Below are 21,179 nucleotides of genomic sequence, written 5' to 3' on the forward strand. Positions count from 1 at the left end.
TCAGGCCTTGGAGAAGGTGGCCGCGGCGCCGACGGGGCCCCCGGGGGCCGCGCCTGGCTCCTCGGCCCAGCGGTTCATGCAGCGGCGCCGCGCGTTCATGAAGAAATTGCTGACGGTGTTGAGCTCCAGGCCGAGCTGCTGCGAGATGGTGACCTGCATCTCCTTCGACGGCCTCTTGTTCTCCTTAAAGATGGCGATCAGCGTGCGCCGCTGCAGGTCGGTGAACACCAGGCGCTGCTTCTTGGGCTGCAGCGCGCGCTCCTTCTGCTGCTCCTGCTCCTTCCGCTTGCAGGCTGCGGGCGAGCGGGCGGGCGAGCGGGACGCAGCGCCACCGTGCGGCCGCACGGAAGAAGACAGGCCACGCGTCCCGGAGCGGAGAGACACGAGGAAACACAGAAATACGCGGGAAACGCGAGACATGGAGGGAGAGACGACCCGGGGACAGGGCCAAAAGAGGCAGGGAGACACAGAAAGAGGCCAGGAGGCAGCGAGTAGAGACCGCCAGTAATGGAAGGAAGGGGGGGTGCAGACAGTCGTGGGCAGGAGACAGAGACAGAGGAGGCAGATGTGGAGGTGGGGAGAAACAGAAGGGGACACAGTGTGAGCACACCTCCACAGGCACGGGTCGCCACCCCTCCCATCCCTCTTCTGCATGCTTGGCCCCCTCCCCAGCCTCATATCCCCAAACCCCTCCCCACCCCCCCAAGAATCCTGACCTCAAGAGCACCACTGGTGTTGGTGGCTTTCTGCCCTCCCTTCTGCAGCCCACACCTGGGGGGTGCTGGGGGAAATGACATGGAAACTCTACATGTGAGTTATTTGGCTCAGTGTAGACCTGGGTGAAAGAAGTGGTTAATTCATAGGTCCTTGGAGATGTGTCACAAACCCCAGTAACCTCCCCCTGGAATGATGGGGCAAGAGGGTTCTCAGAAGTGGGGTGACAGCCCATGCTTCCTTCCCTGGTGTCCTCTGGCGCCTGGCCAGCTCAGGGACCCTGAACCAGGCTCACATGGGCGTCCACTGCCTGATTCTGATATCTGAGCCCCCACTCTGGCCTGCCCCCACCAGCAGACTGAGACTAAGGTTTGGCTCCCCTCAAGTCCCCAGAGGAACTTCTGGAGCTGGGAGGATCTAAGGGGGGTTGAGAGACCAACCCTCCCTCTCCCAGGGCCACCTGCACAGAGGACCGGGAAGGCTGCAGGAGGCTGCCCTGTGGTCGGTGGATGCTTGCAAAGGGGAAATGGCAACATCTCAGGGTGGTGGAGCTGGGCTGGAGCCTGTGGTCCTCCTCCTCCCTGCCCCAGCTCCAAAGTGGACCCCTCCCCTCAATGCCATGGGGGCCAGTGGGTGGAAAAGGTGAGCTTCACCAGCCAGAGCAGGCTACTTCCCCCCGGGGGCTGCTGACATCAGCACAAACTCTATCAGAGTCTCAAATCCTCATCCACGTAGCAGTCAGGGGCAGTGGGTGGTGGACACCTGCCCTATCCTGCCTCCCCGCCAACCGCTTGCCCCAGCGACTCTGTCACCCCCATAGTGGCCGGCGGCACAGGCTGTACTAGCAGATCCCTGCTGCCAGGCCTAGTGGCCTGCTGGGACCACAAGCCAAGCTGGATTTTTTTGGTTCCAGGACAGTCTGAACCTAATGACATGCCAGACCAATGTCCACACACGTCAGCAAAAATAAATGAATGTCCCCTGCACTGTGGCTCGTTTCTCGGGGACGACAGGTTCCCCTGTGTGAACTGACGCACCAAGTCCCTCCCTGGCCCCCTCTGACCTGGAACACACACGGGGCTTCTGATTGGCTGTTTCAGGTTTCATGATTAAAGAAGAGTGATGATCAGAGGTTACTGGACATTTCAGAAAAGCCTCTAATGAAGGAGAGAGAGAAAAAGTGAGAAAAATGGCAGGAGGATTGGGGGATGATGCTCTCAGAAGAAACAGACAGGTCAGGCACTGTTAGAAGTCAGATTCTTGGAGAGGTAAGAGAAAAATACTGTATCCATGAAACAGGACCATGAAAGGGGAAGACAGTGCTCTTAGAATTTAAGTATATAATAGCTGGAATAAAGTCAATGTAAGAATTGGAACATAGGGAATTCCTGGTGGTCCAGTGGTTAGGACTCAGTGCTTTCGCTGCCAAGGGCCCGGGTTCAATCCCTGGTCCGGGAACTAAGATCCTGCAGGCCATGTGACTGGGCCAAAAAATTAAAAAAAAAAAAGAATTGGAACATAAAGCAAATATCTCTGGAAATACAGGTGGACACGGAGATGGAAAATGAGGGAAAGGTGATAACAAAGTTAGAGGATGAATGTGCAGGTTTGTCATCTGAGCAAGAGGCCATCCAAAGCTAGAGAAAGGGAAGCTGAATGAAAAAAAATACACTCCCTGAGGTTCATCCTTGTGAAGTGTCAGGGACCCAGGATGAAAAAGAAGATAAAATGTCCCAGAGAGGAAAGCCACATGCCATTTGGAGACCTAAGAATCAGAGTGGCTTTGGGCTTCTTGAAAACTGGGAGCCAGTGGAACAATGCCTTCAAAATTCTGAGGGAAAACTGTATTCAGCTAGAATTGTGTGACCGGCCAAACATAAGCATGAAGGTGGACTAAAGATATAGTCAGACATTCAAGGTCTCCAGAAGTTGAATTCTGTATACCCTTTTCTCAGAAAGCTACTAGAGGGTGTGTTCCATCAAAATGAGGAAGTAAATCAAAAAAGGAAGGTGCGGGAATCAGGAAATGTGATTCAACCTAGAGGAAAGGGAAAAGCGGTCCCCCAAATGAAGACGGGAGAGCCTGAAAGACAGCAGGACAAAGGCACCAAGGGCACGGAGGGCAGTCCCATTCAGGTCAGAGCAGAAGAACCAAGGGAAATGGAAATGTCCTAACATGCGTTGGTTTCGAACTTTGATGGAGGATGCGGGAAGAGTTTGTGATTGGCAACAATTAACTCCTGGAAAAACAAACAGCCGTGCAAGAAAGGAAAAGCAATCCTGGTACTGTATGAGGCAAAACCTAGGAGATGAACAGTGTACCGGGCAGCCTTTTGTATACAAAACAGGGGAGTGAGAACATTTGTTCGTATTTTATCTGCTTAAAGAAATGTTCGAAGGAAGCACAAGCAACTGCCTTGACCTCCCATCTCCTTGGAACCTGGCAAGCCTGTGAGGCTCACGAGAGGAGGCCACGTCCCCCACTCTTTCAAGGGAAAGCTGGGTCTCAGGCAGCAAGGCCAGGGAAGAGTCAAAACTCAGCCAGGCCTTTACGTTCCAAAAGAGGCCTTTCTTGCCCGCCTGTTGCGATCGTCAATTCATTCATTCATTCTCTCAGCAATTTTCTCATGAGTTCACTATGCATTTACACTAGGGACAGATATACAAATGCTCCTTTGTATCAATGCTCTAGCTTGCAAGAGCTTTGCATGTGCAGGGCCTTATAATTCCATAGGGCAGGAAGTTTCCTTCTTACTTACTCAGAGAAGGTAAGCCCCTCGCCCAAGTTCGCCCAGCAAGTCCTGGCAGGGGCAAGACAGCAGCCAGAGTTGACTGGCAGAGGGGAGGGAGGTAAGATGGGGGTCGCCTCTTTGCCCCCGGCCTCCCCCTTCTCCAACCCAGAGCCTAATGGGGGCGCCAGAGGCAGAGGCTGGGGGAGGGGCCGGGCGAAGCAGAGCGGTGAAAAAACTTCGCGTTTTGTCGATCGCAGCAAAAAGAGGCTCCGCTCGCCCCCCTTCCCAGCGTTCAATCTAATTACAGCTCCTCACAGCCTGGATCGATCCGGGCTCCAGTCGGAGCTGTTTACCTCGAGCAGCTTTTGTCACTGCTTCCCTCCCCCACAGACCCCGGCGGTGCCGGCCTGGAGGCCCCCTGCCCCTGGCGGGGGTGTGAGTGCCAGCCCGGGAGGTGCCCCAAAGCCCCCCAGCAGCGGGTCCTATCGCTGCCCTGCCCCTCATCAGTATCCCTCCCAGCACCCAGCATCACCCGGGCCAGCCCTAAAAACCACTGCACCCCTGGAGGCAGCCCCAGAAGGAGGAGAGGCCTGGGTATGGGCCCCTTTCACAGAAGTGAAAACCAAGGCTGCCAGAGGATCGGCCAGGGAGCAGGGCTGGGGAAGAGGAGCCCGGGGAGCAGCCTGGGATGTACTCATGGCACCAGCCAGCAGCCTCACACTGCGGTACCACTGCTGCGGCCACCTCTTCCACGATGATCTCCAGTGGGGACCGCCACTGTGGTGTACCTGCATCGCCTCCTCCACCTGCATCACTTCTCCCTCCATCACCTCCTCCACCACCCCCACCTCCTCCACCTCCCTCACCTCGTCTCCACCATCATCGGTGTCCATCTACCACCATCCCTTCCAGCATCTGCATCAGTTCCACCACCAGCCCCTCCTCCTCCACCATTACCACCACCTGTACCACCACCACCTCTCTCCGCAGCCGAACTCCATCATCAACACCACCTCTGCTCTCATCACCTCCTCCACTTGCACCTCCACCACCATCACCTCTATTTTATCACCTCCACCACCGTCTCCTCCAAAATCCTCACCGACACCATCAAACCCCATCCTAGAGTCCACCTTGTATGTGCCCAGCACAGGAGGACTCAGCCCAGGTTCCCCCACCAGGACCACCCAGCCTGTGGTGGGGAGACAGGGAGTGGCCTCAGACACAGGCCCTCACCACCAACCACGGCTGCCATGACAGCCAGCAGAGGAGGAGCCAGCAGGGCTGGCCTGTGGGATTGGTGTGGTGGGGTGGCCTTCATACATGCTCTGGGACCCTGGGTGGGTCAGTTCCCTTGCAGGGCCTGCCTCAGTCTCCTCAGTTGCAAAATGGGACGTTCTGCCTCCTTCAAACATTTTTCAGGGCACATCAGCTGCCCAAGCCCTCCCCATCGCACTCGGCCCCTGGCCCCCCACTGCCTCTCTGTTCTCACCTCCTCCTGCTGCCCCTCACTCAGCTCGCTCCTCCATGGCCACCCTGGTCACATCCCCCGGGCACAGTCCAACCTCAGGGCCTTTGCACTGGCTGCCACCTCTGCCTTCATCGCCCTTTTTTATTTATAAATATTTATTTATTTATTTGGCTGTGACAGCTCTTAGTTGTGGCACGTGGGATCTAGTTCCCTGACCAGGGATCGAACCTGGACCCCATGCATTGCAAGCACAGAGTCTTAGCCACTGCACCACCAGGGAAGTCACTGCCTGCGTTGCTCTTCCCACGTTTCTTCATTGTTCCCTTGCCTCCTTCCATTCTTCGCTCAAATCTCTTCTCTGTGAGGCCCACCCTGACCCCCCCCCCCAATTTAATACTGCAACTCTCTCCCTCCTCTGCTTTTTTCTTTCATTTTTCCACACCATTCTCCCACTCTATCCAGGGGTGCCACAGAGTGAGGGTTTTGCACCCAACTTTCTCTCCTGTCCACCCTCCATGACTCCAGGGACTGAGAATCTGATACTTGGAGCTGCTGATTCCAAGATACTCTGATCTTCAAGATGGCGGGGAAGGTGATGGAGATAGAAATGATTCAGGTGGAGGAGGGGATGCAGGTACACCACGGTGGCGGGTACACCCCATCCTGTTTCCCTCATTGCTATCAGTCTTTTTGGAGTCCAGGGATGAGGAGGGTCTGGGGCTGGCTCCTGGGGGGGTCCCAGAAGCCCTGGAGGAGATCAAAGGAGATACAGAAGAGACCTTATTCCCAAATCAGCTGCCTCACAGGGAGCCCAGCAGGCGCTAACGGCAGGCTTTTCCGCTGGTCTGGCCCACGGTTCCGGTTCTGGCAGTGACTGACAGGGGAGCTGACCCCGCCCCAGCGCTGGCTGGGACTCCAGGTAGGAGGGTGGGCCCTGTTGGTCCACGTTTCAGGTGGCGGCAACAGGAGGTGAGTTGGCGGGACTCTCAAGTTCCCTTTCATTTCAGACCTTCGGAGACTTGCTCCCATGGCACCTCTGTCCCTCCTGCCTTTCTACAAAGTTGCTCGCGTCCAGGGGCCCAAGAGGGCAGTCAGACCCGTCCCCACCGTGGATTACTGCGTGGTGACGGCCTCTGAGTCTCAGGTTCCTCAAGTGGAAAATTGTCTTAATCATGATCTCTGCCTTGTCAGGCTCTGAGAAAGGGTTTAGCCAGAAAAGTCTTGAATACGATGGTGGGGCTGGGATGAGGCTCCCAGCTCCCATATGGGGGTCCCGGGGAGGAGCTAGGCTCTGGGCCCCACTTGCAGGGCAGCCGTGAAGTTTCTCCCCCTCTCAGGGCAGGCCTCAAGCCTCAGCACCTTCCCTAGAATCTTCCTGGAGGGGGGAGGGATGGAGAAAATGAGGTCTGGAGTAGGGAGTTGGGCTGCCTCAGCCAAAGAACTCCTAGACATCCCTCAAGGCCCAGCCCCAGTTGCCCTTGCCCCAGGAAACTCTTCCCCTCACCCTCAGCAGAGCCCCAATTCTCTCCCCTAGGAGCCTTCTGGTGCCCAGCACAGAGTGGATCCATGGGAGGCTACCAGCTGGCTGTGTTGTCCAATGCCTGACACCCCTGTGTGGGTGGTAGGGGACTCAGCCCAGACTGGAAGACCCTGCGCAGGGAGACCCAGCTGGTCACTGCCCTGGAGGGTCCGGTAAAGCAGGGGGACCCCAGGGAGGGCCCTCAGCAGGGAGCACCCTGTCTCCAGTCAGCCAGGGAGAAGCTGGGGCTGTGCAGCAGGAGGGGGAGGGGGGTGTCCCTGGATTCAGTCGCCCCTCAGTGGATGGAAAGGATCAGGTCCGCAGTGGAGGGAGCTAGGGTTGCACCTGTTCACCCCCATCATCACCTTTCAAACACCCATCTCTTCCCCCGCTCCGTCTCCCCCTCCCCTCTGGCATCCTGCACCTTCCTCCTCTCCTCCTCCAGAGGCCCACTGTGGTCTGGGTGGGTGACATGGGGGGCTGAGTGCCCCTGCTGTGCCTGTCCTGGGCCATCCCTGGCCCCAGCCGGCTGAGCACGCGGGAGTCTGCCTGTCCCCCATCAGTTGGGTGTGCCCGCGTGGGGCTGCACGGGGCCTGGCCGGGTGGAAGGCGGTGTGTGCAGTGTGGCTTTGCTGTATTGGGAGGGGTAGCCACGCAGAGCAGACCGTACGCGTGTGAGGAACGGGGAAAACTGGGAGGGTAGCCAGAGCCTTCGGTGCGACAGGCAGACAGGTGGGCAGCGGGTGGGGACCTGGGGGGCAGTGGGGGCAGAGGCTCAGAGGATGTGGCAGGTCAGTGGGCAGCGGGGGAAGACCCGGAGGCCAGCAGGCCTCAGCGTGACGTTGGCTTGCAGCTGGCCTCGGGGGTTGGGGACACAGTGTGGATGTCAGACAAAGGATGCAGTGTGAAGAGTCGAGGGCTGAACGTGACTTGCTGGGTGTGACAGCCAGTGTGCGCGGTGCTAAGCCTACAGGATGTAGGACGGGCCATCGAGACCCCCGGGGTGGCTCCTGTCTGTCTTCTGGCCTTGAGCCTGCCAACTGCCCCACTGCCCTGCCCTTCCCCATCAGCGGGGACGCTGGGCCTGGGCTCCGGCGGCCGAGTGGCCCTGAGCCCACAGTCTGTGGACACGGTTTTCCTGGTTTATAAAGCGGGCCCAGCGACCCCTGGTCCTGATGTCCCCGTCTGTCCGTGGGGTTGGGCGTCCCAAGCAAAGCTGGCTCCAAATGTGGGCCAGGGCGGACCCTGCAGCTGCTCACTCCTCCCCCTCCCCCCTCCACTCACACAGTTATCAGCACCTCCTGTGTGCACTGTGTGCAAGGCCCCACGGAGCCTCGATGTGGTGTGAAAACACCGTCACCCGAATCATCGCACAGATACAGGGAAACCGATGACTGGCTGTTCCCAGACGGGGCCGCCAGCTGCCCCCGCTGTGCAGCTCGGGATGGAGGTGGGCACGGTTGGGCTATCTGGGGGGGGAAGACATGAGCCCGGCTAGGGCGGAACAGATCTGGAAGAAGCCAGGTGGCATCAGGAGGGTGGCTCCCCCCACTGTGAAAGCCTGGGTCTGACAGGGGAGGACAGCAGCCAGACGGTGGCCCCAGAAGTGCTCATCCCTCTGTGTCACCCTCTGTGCAGTGTCAAAGCCACCACGGAGCCACTCCTGCCTGGCCCCAGGGCCCCAGCCCTGTGTGCCTGTACCACCCCCTTCGCAGGATCTGTCTACCTGGGCACGGGGTGGTGGTGTGGGAGCGGGAGCCAGAGCCACTGTCCCGTTCCCTCCCCTCCGGCCACCTCCTGCGCTCAGCTCAGCTTCTCGGGGCAGACAATTCAATACGGAGCCAGGTCCCCGGCTGGGATGATGACCGGTTTCCTTGGCGACACGTCCCACCCCGGCCACCAGCTGCTCAGCCCCAGATGTGGGCCACATTGATGCCACCACCCTAGTGGCTTGTCCCCACTGGGCTGAGCTGCCCTGAGCATCCCCCGCTGGCCTCCCCTGGCCAGGGACAGTGAGTGACTTGCCCAAGGTCACACAGTGAGTCACTCGGAGGGGAGCCTGGAGCATATACATGCCTCGGACCTGCTTTATCCACACCCTGCACTCCTCAGGGCACCGGGAAGAGGCTCCCATGGGTGGGGGGGAGGGGAGTCATCTCCAGGGAGACGATGCTGAGCCAGGCCCCTGCCCTCAGATGTGGACCCCCTGGAAGCCTCAGTAGCCCCTCCTCTGTCTCCGATGCCTCTCCACTCTCTGCCCCTCCACCGCTCCCCTGCCCGCCAGGTCCACACCTCCCCCTCCCCCAGCCTCTGAACGCACCTTGGCTGTCACCCAGCCTCCCTCCCCACCCCACTGCTTCCCCTGATGGGATTTTAATGGCCGCATTTTCAAATTAGTTCTGAGCCTTTCAAAGACTTATCAGGGAAATGAGCGTTTCCACTGGGTTCTGGGCTGCCCCTCCCGGGTGGGGGGGGGGCTCCATCTGGTGGTTGCAACGCCTGGGGATGGGGGGACGGGGGTGTCCAGGGGCAGCTCTCACGCCTTGAGACCCGCCCCCCCATTCAGGCACTGGGGGCAAACCTCATCAGCGGGTGCACACAGAGCTTTTATTTTTAAAAAAATTGTTAAGAGTCACAGCGGCAGACAGCTGGAAATGGATTTGAAAAAGATGACAGGAAAGGAACCTTTGGTGATAAGAAAAAGCATAGAGAAGCCAAAGCAGAAAAGGCCGGGGGGTGGGGGGGGCGGGGAGGACCCAGCATTTCAGTGACTGGGAAACTAAGCCACAGATAAACTCACAGGCAAAACTGTCGTGCTCACTGCAGCCCTGGGGGCGACGACAAACCACCTGGAACTGTCCTAAATGTCCATTGGGCAGGGACGTGGTTGAAGACAGAAGGAAAGGGCCAAAGGGAATACTATGTAGCAGGCAAAAATGCCGTCGAGGCTCTCTCTTTCCTGATGTGGATGTGCCGGCTGTCGGTGAAGCAAAAGCACAGCAGAGCCGGTGTTTTTTAAAAAGAGTAAAAGGAAAAGGAAAATACCTGCATTATGGCTGCCGGATTAAGTGTAACCTCTCTTTAGGAGGAGCGATACGAACTGCGGTTTACAGAAAGGGGACCTGCTCCACTTAAATTTGGAACTTGGCGAATGTGTCCGCTGTGTGAAAAAAAAATAATACAGCATTTTTTAAAGAACAGGGTGGGTAGACAGGAGGGAGGTGGAGGAAGCAAGCAGGGACTTTGCCGTTGCTCCAACGCGCGCAGGAGGCTTTTCTTTACGTGCTTCGTTCTCAGCCGAGCTGGGGATTCTAGTCTCCATTTGGGGAAACGGAGGTGCACAGGGGAAGCGCCTTGTCCACAGTCCCGGGCCTGACCGCTGCCGCGCGCATCCCTCCCCAAGCGCCCCGGCCCCCGCGCTGTGCTGTCTGCATTCCAGGAGCTGTGACCCGACGTTCCGAGCGCACAGCCAAGCGCGTCAAGTCCGCCGCCGCCCTGGGTTGGGCCAGAGGGAGGCAAACCCAGAGGTGGCTCCCCACGGGTGGGATATGACTTCCCCCGGGGTAGGATGCGGGCACTTGTTGAGGGCGCGCCGGTGACCCTGAGGCTCGGAGGCCGCGGGTGTGCAGGGCAAGGGGCCGGGTCCTTACACTGGGCTGCGTGCGCCCATGTCCCTCCAGGCTGTGGAGGGCGGATGCACGCTAGATCCTTTTGGGTTTGTGAGATCCCACGTCCGCTGAAGACAGACGTGCGGAACGTGGCGGCCCCGGCTGCACTCCGCGGCTTTGCCGGCACTGCGGGGCGGCGTTGGCCTGGTGGTGGAAACTGAAGCACCGACATCTTCCCTAGTGGGCGCGGATGCGCTAGGGTGCGTAGAAAAGCATGAACCCTGCTGTTTCCGCACCAGGTCCCCCATCACCTACCTCCGTCACCGCGGGCGGACGTGACCCTCTCCCAACCCCAGCTCTAGGGAGCGGGGTCCGGACAGCAGCTGCCCGGAAGTGGATGGGTAGGAGAGGTGGCCCAGCGGCTCTGCTGGGGGCCCGTGAAAAATTCCCAGGCGCCAGCGAAGGTGTGGGGGGGGGGGGAGGGAAGTGGGTTCTTCCCTGCTCCCCCAGTACCGGGATGTGCCAGACCCCGACCGGAGGGCGGTGGGGGTCCCGGGCCGGAGTCTGCGCGCGCTTGCCCTAGTGTGGATGTGGGCGTCTACACTTGTGTCCCGTGAGGATCTACACTTATATCCCCCGTTCCTTTGCATCTCCGCTTGCGTTCCCCGCGTGCATCTACACTGTGTCGCTGGCACTGGCACGTCTACACTCCCGTCCCCTCTCTCCAGAGGCCCGCGCCGGTCATGGGCACCTCTCCTTGTCCGTTTCCATCTGCTGCCAATTTGTGGCTTTATGCGTGTGACTCTTTAGGTCTAAGCCCCCAGCCTACCCCACATCTGTCCATAGGGCAAGTCACCAGCAGCAGGAGAGTCCCCCCTTTTCCTAGCCCCACCACGTCCACACCTACTTGGCAGAGGGGAAACTGAGGCCGCAGGTGTCCCTGGACTGCCCAAGGTCAGGTGGGTCTCCCAGGCTGCCCCTGGCTCCCGGCCAGCCTCTTCCCTCCCCCACGAGCACAGCCTTCCTTATTGATCAAGGGCCATATTTAATTAAACACTTGATTCAAACCAGCCTGAGCTCCCCTGGTTCAGCTGATCTCGCTGCTACGTACAAAGACTCCAGCCGCAGGGGTCCAGCCTCCATCCTTACAGCAGCTCTGGCTTCCCACCTCCCAGCCTTTGTCCTTGGTGGTTCCACCTGCATTGACGCAGGACAGAAAGTTAGGGCCGTGGCAGGAAGTTTCCTCTACTTCTGGGCTCTTGGGAGCCACGAGGCACGGTACTAAGCAGAAGAATGATGAGCTCTGACTTACTGTAAGAAGCCCCCTCCAGCTTTGGAGTGAGGACATCAGGGGAGGGAGTGGAGCCTGGAGACCAGCAAGGAGGAGGCAGCGGCCAGAGGTGGGTTGCTCAGACTAGAGTGGTGATGGTTGATAGGGAGGGAGTTTAGGGAGAATGGCTGGGTCTTGGTTAGTCCTAGGATTTTCAGGTAAGGGGACTTCAGAATAAAGGAGCCAAAGCCCAGCTCCAGCCCCTCACCCGGGAGATTCCTCTGTGTGCTTCTCTGTGACACGGGAACGACCATCCTTGTCTCTCAGGCTGGAAGGTACTATCGGGACTGGGGTCCAAGGAGGGCTGGACCTCCAGTTCAGGGCCCAGGTTCCCCCTGAGGGCTGGCAGCCAGGAGGGGGCAGTTCACCAGGAAAAGCAGAAGTGGGTGGCTCTGAGTGCAGCAGCAGGACCCATTCCCAGGGTCTCTTGTGGTCCCTGGGGGGACTCATATGGGTCCGTGATCCTGTCCAACTCTGAGTCGGAAGGAAAAGCGCAGGCCTGCCCTCCCGGCCCAAGGGTCACCCAAACGGTTTGTAAAATGGACCTTGACATGACCTTGAGAGCCTCCCTCCTGTCCCTGGCCTCAGTCCACTGAGCTCCCCTCCCAGCCTTTGTCTCTGCTGGGCCACCTGCCCGGAATGTCCCCCCATCTCTGAGGGAGGTGGGAGCCTGAGCATCTCAAGCCCCATTTACTAAAGGCTCTGAGTCACCCTGAGTGTGCAGCACTGGCAAGCACTTTCCTTTCAGCCTTGGCTTGCTGGTCTGTAAAATGGACTCGACATCCAAACTGGCTTAAAAGGTCCCTCCTTTCTGGTAGGTGAACCGAGGGCGAGGGGGAGGGCTTCCGGGCATCTCAGCCCGCCCCCTCCTCATCTGACAACCTACCCCTCTCCTCTCCCTCCCCCTCTGCATGGAAATGGAAGCCAGAATCAGTGAACCTGGGCAGGTTGCTGGTGCTGCCCCACTTGGGTCTTGTGGTCTAGAAGGAGGGACTGGTTTGGGGGACCCAAGGCATCACGCACAGCCCCTCAGGGCCCTGGCACACACAGCCCCGGACAGTATCCCCCCACTCCCTGCTTCCCTGAGGAGGCCTGCAGTGTCCCCTCCAGGTCCCAGACCCCTTCTGGCTCCCCTTCCCACTCTCTGTGGGTCCCACAAAGCACAGGCTGCCAGGGGTGACCCAGGTCCTCCCTAAAGACAAGGAGATGTGGGTGTGAGTGGGTGCTTAAGCAATGTGACCTCGGGGTACAGGGTCTGTGAATACATCCTGAGGGGTTCTGGCAGGGGCGGGGGTGGGGTTGATAAGAAAAACCTCAACCAATACCTAGGAGGTGGTATCTGATTCTGTCCATTTCTCAGATGAGGAAACTGAGACTCAGAGCCTCACCCAAGATCCATCAGTGACTGAGCCCGGGTGAGGCCAGGTCTCCAAATTCTCTGCTGGGGTGGCTTTCTGGAGGGGTCTGCAAGAGGTGTGGACCCTTGTGGGTGGATCAAGGTCAGGTTTTACTGAAGGTACACTGGTCTTTGCAGGGGTGGGGGAATGGGGGGAGGGGAGAGGGGGTCGAGAGTGCTTGCGGGGGGGATGGATAGTGTCCCTCCAAGTGGGACTCTGGAATTGGACCTTGTGGGCTGAGTCTCTTCTTCTCTTCCCATTCAACACCTGTCCCGGATGGTGGCTGCAGAATGGGGGGAGGGGTGGGGGAAAAGCCTGTCCTAGCCTGGCGGGGGGGCAGCTGGTGTGCCTTTCCCCTTTCCATCACCATTCCTTCCAGACTCCAGGTCCCTGGCCACCACACTGCAAAGCCACCACCAACCCTGACATCTGCCCTCACCGTGCCCACCCCCTGTCACCTCCGGAAATGGCTCCCTCTCTGCCTCAGTTTCCCCCACGGCCGGTCTCCCGCAGCCTTCAGGGATTCTGGGTCTGGGGCTCATCGGCAGGCGAGAAGGAGGAGGAGAGGGCCCTTCTTTCAATCGCCACCATCTGCTATTTTATATATATTTTCCGATCAGTTACAAAAACTACTTTTCCTCCGGAGTTGCAATTTAAACAATATTTGAAGACGGCCGAAGTTATCGACCCGGCGACGGTGATGAATTAGAGACGGTAATTCGAATTCATCGACCGCCCCGCCCCCGCGGAGTCCGCCAGCCCCTCCCCCAGCCCCTCTCCCGTAATTACTGTTTGAGACAGAGTCGGGGAGGGCTCCGAAGAGGCGGCGGCTCCGAAGCTGTGGGAATCTGAGGATCCTGGGGTGGAGTAGGGCTAGACACCCCCCCACACCATGGCAGTGGGGTTGGGGGGATGCAGGATGGGCCATCCCCAGAATGTCAGACCCAGAGCCTGGCTCCCCCGATGCACACACATTGTACAGGGGGGTAAACTGAGTCACAAAGAACAGGCAGGCCTGGGGGCAACGGAGTGGGAGACCCTCAGGTCTACCTGGCCAGATTTCTTGGGTGCTTCAGAGAAACAAAGAAACTGCTCTTCCCTCCTCAGCCCCAGAGTCGGGAAGGAGAGAGGCGGGGGAGCTGGGAGGTGACAGGATCCAGACTAGTGGAACCCAGCAGACGGGCAGCCGCTGGGACCTCTCAACTCCCCTTTCCAGTCTCTCCTTTTCTGTCTCTTTGACTTTCTCTCTTCTTTTTTTTGCCACTCTCTGTCCTTCCTTACCTATCTCTCTTTCTCTCTGTCTCTGCGTGTGTCTTTCACCCTCCTGGTCCAGCGCAAGGACGGGACGACCTGACGGGAAGTCCGGAACAGCTCGGCCAAGAGGGGAGGCCGGAGGCGGGCCAGCGCGAGGGGGTGGGACTGGGGCGCGGAGCTGCAGGGTCCCGGTAAGGTGAGCGGCTTTCGCTGGGCCCGGGGTGCGGCGGGGAGGAGGGAGGGCGGCGGTGAGTACTCCCTGCCGGGGTTGGACTGTGCGGGTCTGGGCGCCGGGAGGTGCTTTGGGATGTCGCTTGCGGGTCGGCGCGTTGCGGAGGGATGTGCCCCGCCTCCGCCACCAACCGCTGCGATTTGCCGCCACTTAACCGCTTTTCATTCGCGCAGCGACCGGAACTAAAGGCCTCTCGGCCGGTCGGTGCCTAATTACCCCGGCCCGGCCACCTCTGACATCCTAAGGCCAGCCCCGCGCTGTGGACGCGCTAGAGGTGTGGCGGGGGGCCCAGGGCCGGGCGCGCGGACCAGGCGGACGGGGGTGGGGTGGGGTGGGTGGGTCACGCGTAGGCAGCGGCCTGGAGGAGCCGGGGACAGGCCGGGTGTCGCGGCTCAATGTCGCCTGGACCTGAGCATGTACCAGGTCCTGAGACGGCCACTATTCTGACTCCCACTTCAAAAGGGGAAACCGAGGCTCAGAGAGGTGAGGCGTCTGACTGCCGCCGCAGAAGCCAGGGAGGCCCGGCTGGGATGCAAACGCAGCCTCAGTTTCCCCTGCCCTCCCCGCACTTACACCGACTCTGGGAGCTGGTGCCCTGCTGGCTGGCACTGATCCCTCACAGCAGGCACCCGCCACAGGGACTTCTCACATGAGGCTTGTCATTCTAAGATGCCCTGGCCAATCGGGTGGCCCCGAAGTGTGCCACTTAAATACCACAAAGAGGTCCAGTTAGTTAAATGGCAGTGACGGGGGGAAAAAAACGGAAAGTGGTGTGTCCTTTGGGTACACACATGTCAGACACGATGTCCCCAAAATACATGCGCCGGGGAGGAGGCCGAAGGTGGCCAGTGTACAGTAAGTCAAACCTCACAAGTGACCCCATCCGCTGGGGGCTGCTTAGTACCTACGGCGTCAGGGCCATGCCCTTGGTCTGCTCCCTGATCACCTGCATCACACACGGCAGGCTGTGGCTGTGTGTTGGTGTGACTGAGTGTCCCCCGTGAGCACACCTGTGTCATTGCATGTGTCATGAGGAGTGGGTACTGCCCTTACACACGAGACCGTCCAGGTTCCTGATGCCATTTCTAACATTTCACGGCCACCTTTCCACGCACTTGGTTACCTGCCACATCAAAGGAGGATTTAGTCCCCAATGTGGAGAATCTAGGAAGCCTATCCGGGGCTCAGGCAGTCACCTTGTTCTGCAGAAGGGGCAACTGAGGCCCGTGTGTGGGTGCAAGTCCCCCAGGTTGTCCAGGACGCCTAGGGGGAGGGGAGCAACGAACACCGACCCCTCTCCATCCCCCAACGGCACCCCCTCTTCCCCAGCCCCCCTGCCCAGCCCTTCACAGCCAAGTCCCTCCCTGCCTCCCCGCTTACGGGGTGCCTGGTTTGAGCCCCAGCCCACTCCACCCAGCCCCACTCGCCCCTGTGCGCAGAGAAGCAATCGATCAGGCGCCCGGGGCCGCTATTGTCCCCGCTGCTGGGGCGGCTGCAGCCCTCCCCAGAGTGGCCAGGAAAAGACTCCCCCCCAACCCAAGCCAGGCCACCGTGGTGAGAGTGGGGGCTCTCCTGCACCCCACCACGCACACCCAGGAGAAGGGGTCCTGGCCGCCGGCTCTCTGGGGGCAGGTGTGGACCCAGCTGTTGTCAGCTGGGAGGGAGGAGGGAGCGAGGGGGGGATGAGCATCAGTGTGAGTGAGACACGGAGACAGAGGCAGAGAGAGGTAGAGAGGGAGCGGGACAGAGAGAAGGAGAAAGAATGAGACCAGGAGGAAAACGGAGACAGAGCAAAAAAAATAGATCCCAGTTCGCCCGACAGAGAGAGAAGTAGAAGCGAGAGAAACACAAAACGGAAAAGAGAGGCCAGTGGGGTGCGCGCACCCTAGCCAGGAGCAAACGCGTGGGGCGGGCGGCCGGCTGGGGTGTAAAGGCCTCCGCGCCGCGCGGGCCGAGAGTCCCCCGGGCTGCCCTCCCCCGCCCGTTCTCGGGTGACCTTTGCCAGCGGCCGGAGAGGGGGAGGGGGCTATCGATCGCAGAGGCCCAGCTACAAAGAAGCGCGCGCTGGGGCCGGGGGCTGAGCGCGGGCCCGGCCCTGGCTGCTAAGGTTCTGGCACCCGGTGCACGGTCCCGGCGCTCTGCCCCGGGGCTGGAGGCGCAGCGAGGGGTCGTTTGGGAGGAGGGGAGTGGCACCCCGAGCTGAAAGCGGCGGCGCGTCTTGGGCACCCACCCCCTAAAACACACACGCACACATCACACACACAATGAGCCACCCTGCTGGCAGCTTGGGGATCCTCCAGCAGTCTAAAAAGGGTCCAGGGACCCCCTCCCAGTTCCCGGAGGGGCTGGGCGGGAGTCTACGGGAGGGACGGCGGCACAATCCTTTTCCCCCTTTTGCTGACGGAACTGACGGGCAGGGGCGCAGATCGAGCTCTAGCCTCCTGCAAGGGGGTCCAGAGGGGGTGGCGGGGCGCAAGGCCGCCGACTGGGGAGGGAGCCGGGGCTCTCCGCTGCCGCACTGCTTGGTGCTGGGGAGCCCCGAGCCGGACCCCTAGGGTCGGGCGGTACGCGCCGCGCTCCTACCTGCGAGGCGCAGCGCCGACATGCGCTGGAACTCGGGCTCCTGCAGCCACTTCCACATCCTGCGGAAGGTCTCGCGGCCCGACTTGAGCTTGCTCCAGGGCTTGGGGTTGCGCAGCAGGTCGGAGAGCGTGCCCTGCGAGCGGCACAGGATGCGCTGCGCGAAGATGGCCTGCGGGATGCTGTAGCGCTTCAGCTCCGCCGTGATGCGCTGCGCCACCTCCTTGGTGTTGATCTCCTCGGCCGCCGCGCCCGCCCCGGGGCCGCCGCCTCCCGCGGCCGGGCCGCTGCCGCCGGAGTGAGGCCCGTGCGCTCCTGCCGCCGCCAGCCCGCCCAGCGGCGCCAGCAGCCCCCCGGTGCTCCCGGCGCCCGAACTGCTGCCGCCGCCGCCGCCGCCTCCGGGCAGCCCGCGGGCCAGCGCGTCCTCCGCGCGACCCAGCAGCGCGGCGTGAGGCTCGAAGGCGGCGGGCGGCAGCAGCTTGTCCCCCGCCAGGTGGCCCGGCGCGCCATAGGCTGCCAGCGGCGGCGGCGGCGGCGGCGGCGGGGGCTGAGGGGCGCCGTGCAGCGCGGGCGGCAGTGCGTTGGGCAGCGGCGAGAGAGGCGACCCCATGGCGGGCAGCTCCTTGCCGTAGGGCCCGTAGAGGTGGCCCACGGAGGCGAGCGCCGCGCGCTCGTCACGCATGAGGGTGAAGCTGCCGCTCACGCTGGCCGCCAGGCGCTGCGGCGGGGGCGGCGGGGGCGGCGCGGCCGCCGGGTGCGGGTGCGAGTGGGGGTGGCCGCCGTGCGCCCCGGCTACGGCCGCGGCCGCCGCATGCTGGTGGAACTTGTCAGCCACGGCCGCGAGCGGGGGCAGGTGCTGCAGGGGCGTGAGCGTTGTGTAGGTGCCGCCCAGGCCGGGGGCCTCGCAGGCCATGCCCATGGCCGGGTGCAGCGGGCCCGCCAGCTCCCCACGGAAGTCGGCGCCGCCGCCCGCGCCGCTCGAGCCGCCCGCGCCCCCGGCGCCCCCGGCGGCGCCGCCGCCGCCGCCGTCCAGCAGGCTCGCCATGCCGGCCACCAGGCCGGGGCGCCCGGGCGCCACCAGGCCGCGGTGCGGCGCCGCCGCCGAGCGCGCGTGGCTCGGGCTCAGCAGCTCTCCCGCCTGCGCATGGGCCACGCCGTGCAGGCCCCCCAGGCTCTCCAGGCTCAGCTCCATGCTCGGCCGCCCGCCCGCCGCGCGCGCTCCTTGGCGCCGGCCCGGCGCGCTCAAGGCCGACGCATGGCCCCCGCCCGCTCCCCGGTGGCTGCGCGCGAGGCTGCCCGGCTGAGCGGCGCACGGCCCGGCCCGGCTGCGAGCGCGGCCACCAGGATGTGGCGGGGGAGCGGCCGCCGGCTCCCGGGCCCGGGTCTGACGTCAGTGCCCCCGCCCACCGGCTCCCCTCGCCGCCACCTCCCGCCGCCTTGCTCTCCGCCCGCCCCGGCCCCTTTCAGCGCCAGGCAGGCCAGAGTGGGCCAGACTCCGGGCTTCTGGGGTCCCCTGCCTCTGTCTCCGCCGTGCCCCCTGGGGACTGGTCGTATCCGGGGACAATGGGCGGGGGTCGAGGACAGACTCTGACGAGGTGAGACTGGGGACCTTGTCTTTGGGTCTCTGATTCCCTGTCTCTCCCGAGGGTCGTGAAGGTTACTTTCCTACCTGGCACCCAGGAGTCCATCTTTAGGGAGTGCGCAGGAGCGTGGCTGAGTGGAGGTCTGTGATCGTGCTCCCCCCGACCCACACAGACCCCCCAGGAGGTGGTCCCTCCACTCACTCACCTCCCTCTATCTCAGCACAGGTAGGGAGTCACAGCCCCCCACAAAGGTCTCTCTGGAGCGAGGTCCTCAGGCTGGGTCACGGCCTGTGCCTCCCAAGTGTCTGGATCTGCCCCCATGTGTGGGCACCTGGGCCTCAGTTTCCCCAGCTGTATAATGGAGCGCCTGGCCTCAGGGGTGCCCAAGGCACCTCCCACTTCCAGGTCCTTCTAGTTTCCTTCATCTCCAGCGTGGGAGCAGCTTGTGGGTGACTCTTGAAGAACCCCTCTCCCCCTCCAGAGCAGGCAGGCTGAAGACACATCCTCCCAGCTTCCCACAAAGCCCCGGTCCAGCTCCATGCTCTCCCTGGGGTTTCTCCTATTTTTTTTTTTTTTTGCAGTACGCGGGCCTCTCACTGTTGTGGCCTCTCCCGTTGCAGAGCACAGGCTCCGGACGCGCAGGCTCAGCGGCCATGGCTCACGGGCCCAGCCGCTCCGCGGCATGTGGGATCTTCCCGGACCGGGGCACGAACCCGCGCCCCCTGCATCGGCAGGCGGACTCTCAACCACTGCGCCACCAGGGAAGCCCCGCTTTTAGGGGGGGAGCGAGGGTGCTCCTTTTCCTCACCATGTGGAGACAGGTGAGGCCCAGGGATCTCTGGGAACTGGGATAAATGAGGGGGCCTCCCACACTCAGAGAGACCCCCCCCCAAGGTGATCCCTCTATTGGAATAAGATGCAGATCAGGGAGGGGAGTCTGGAGTGGCCAAGCCAGACCCCAAAGGGTGTTCCCATTTGAAGGCCAGAGTGTGGGCTGAGGAGGGACTCCCCAAACTGGCCCCACCCCTTCTTCCTTCCCCATACATCTGCCCCAGGGGGAAACCTTTGCCTTTTCCAGAATGGGGAGGGGAAGGGTAGAGCTAGTAAGCCCTCTGCTAGGGTACCCCGGGAACCCCCACCTCGAGGGGAGGACCAGGGCTCTAATCTGCGGGCGGAGGGAGGGGAAGACCCTATCAGCGAGCTAGCCCCCCCCACCCCGCCGCAGACCATTGGGGCAGCCCCTCCCTCACCACCTTCAACAGGATTCCCGCCCCTGTAGACGCGGCTACACATTGGAGGTTTGATTCTCTGAACTGCCACTGGGCTTGGACCCTGTGCCAGGGCCCTTTCTGAGTCTGTTTCCCCTTCTCTGATGGGGAGGAGGGTCCCGTCCTGCCTGCCCCAGCTGAGAGCCTGGGGCACATCTGTGTTTTCCATCATAGCGGGAGAGGGAGGTGAGGGTCTCTGAGTGTGAGGGAGTTGGGGAACCAGGATGACCTGACCCCCAGCTTTGGAGAATCAGACAGTAGAATGGCCTGGGGTGGGATAGGGCTAAAAGGGACCCCTCTTAGTGCCTTGTGCTCAGGACTCAGCATTTAGTGGCTGCCTACTCTTTACCAGGCACACACACTCTTCACCAAGCCCCAAGGGGAAGTTGCATGGCTGCTTTGCTTCTGCCTCAGGTCCAAGGTAGACTGTGGCAGTGATTGTTCTGGCATTCTTCCCAAGGGCCAACACTGCCCCCAGGTCCAGGTCCATGACGTTTTCAATTCAGGACTTATACATAATTTCAGGTTATATATCAGTACACCCATATTCCAGGTAGGAAAACAGAGGTGGCAGAGATGGGCAGGTCTGGACAAGTGAATATCCCCCTCCCCATGCAGATTCCAAGTCTGGGAGGTTGGGTTCTGGCTGTGCGGGGCTCCAGCCCCCCCGCCCCCCCATCTCACTCGCCAACAATCACAGATAATTAAAAATAATCGTGGGATCTAAAAATCAATCAGCCTTCATAAAATGATCGTATCCCAGGCCCAACAAGCACAGATCAGGCGGGTGCGGGGGGGTCTCTATGGGTGGGAAAGCTAAGGTGGAAGGAAGTGCCCCCAAAGTCAACCAAGGGGCGCTATGTGGGGGTCAGGGCCATGCAGCCTTTTACCTCCATCTTTATATAAATATTTCCTCCAGCTTGATTATCACTTTCACTTTTATAACAAGCATGTGTGCCTTTTCTAACGCGGAAAGCGTCCATCTTGAAAGAGGGAGACCAGCAGCTTTGAGATGAAGGAGCCCCCTCCCCTCTGCTGCCTCAGGACACCCTGAGCACCTCCACTCGGCAGGGGATGCCTGGCGGGGGAGCCAGGCTCATCCAGGTGCATGCAGCCCTGCACCCCTTTTAGGCTGGACATTCAGACACCCACAGGGACAGGGATCCTGCTCCCGCAGAGGCTATGGTCCCCCTGGGAGATTGAGCAAAAATTTGCCACCCTCCAGAGAGTGAGTGGAGAGCCCCCCTGGAGCTCCAGAACCGGCTTCCCCCACCAGTGGCCTTTAGTAATTAGTAAAATAGAATTGAGCTGACCACGGACGGGCCGGCGGCTCAGGCCCTGATCGATCTTGGGTCATTAGGCAAATTGCGGCAGGGGGAAGGGTGGGCTGGATGGGGGCAGGGCGACCCGCATCCTCGCCCCTGCCCCGACCTTGGCCACGTGGCGGACGCTCTCTGGCCTCAGTATCCTGTCCAGGAAAGTTGGAGTTTG

The 21,179-nt window shown here is 61.1% G+C and overlaps 1 protein-coding gene across 1 annotated transcript; it reads right to left on the reverse strand.

Moving 5' to 3' along the window:
• ONECUT3 (one cut homeobox 3) lies at positions 1 to 18,029 on the reverse strand. Its single transcript, XM_032628950.1, has 2 exons — positions 16,841 to 18,029; positions 1 to 293 (listed from the first exon to the last, which is right to left on the reverse strand). The coding sequence occupies exons 1-2, from the start codon at positions 18,027 to 18,029 to the stop codon at positions 1 to 3; spliced, it is 1,482 nt and encodes a 493-aa protein (XP_032484841.1).
• Between the last annotated feature and the right edge of the window lie 3,150 nt (positions 18,030 to 21,179).

The sequence above is a fragment of the Phocoena sinus genome, chromosome 3 (assembly GCF_008692025.1).
Source record: "Phocoena sinus isolate mPhoSin1 chromosome 3, mPhoSin1.pri, whole genome shotgun sequence".
Taxonomy (NCBI): domain Eukaryota; kingdom Metazoa; phylum Chordata; class Mammalia; order Artiodactyla; family Phocoenidae; genus Phocoena; species Phocoena sinus.

Bases quoted from the DNA above. Each gene is read 5' to 3' on its own strand.
- ONECUT3 (XM_032628950.1), bottom strand. From the start codon at position 18,029: ATGGAGCTGAGCCTGGAGAGCCTGGGGGGCCTGCACGGCGTGGCCCAT. The intron at 294-16,840 runs GTAGGAGCGCGG...GCTCGCCCGCAG, and splicing joins GTCGGCGCTGCGCCTCGCAG to CCTGCAAGCGGAAGGAGCAG.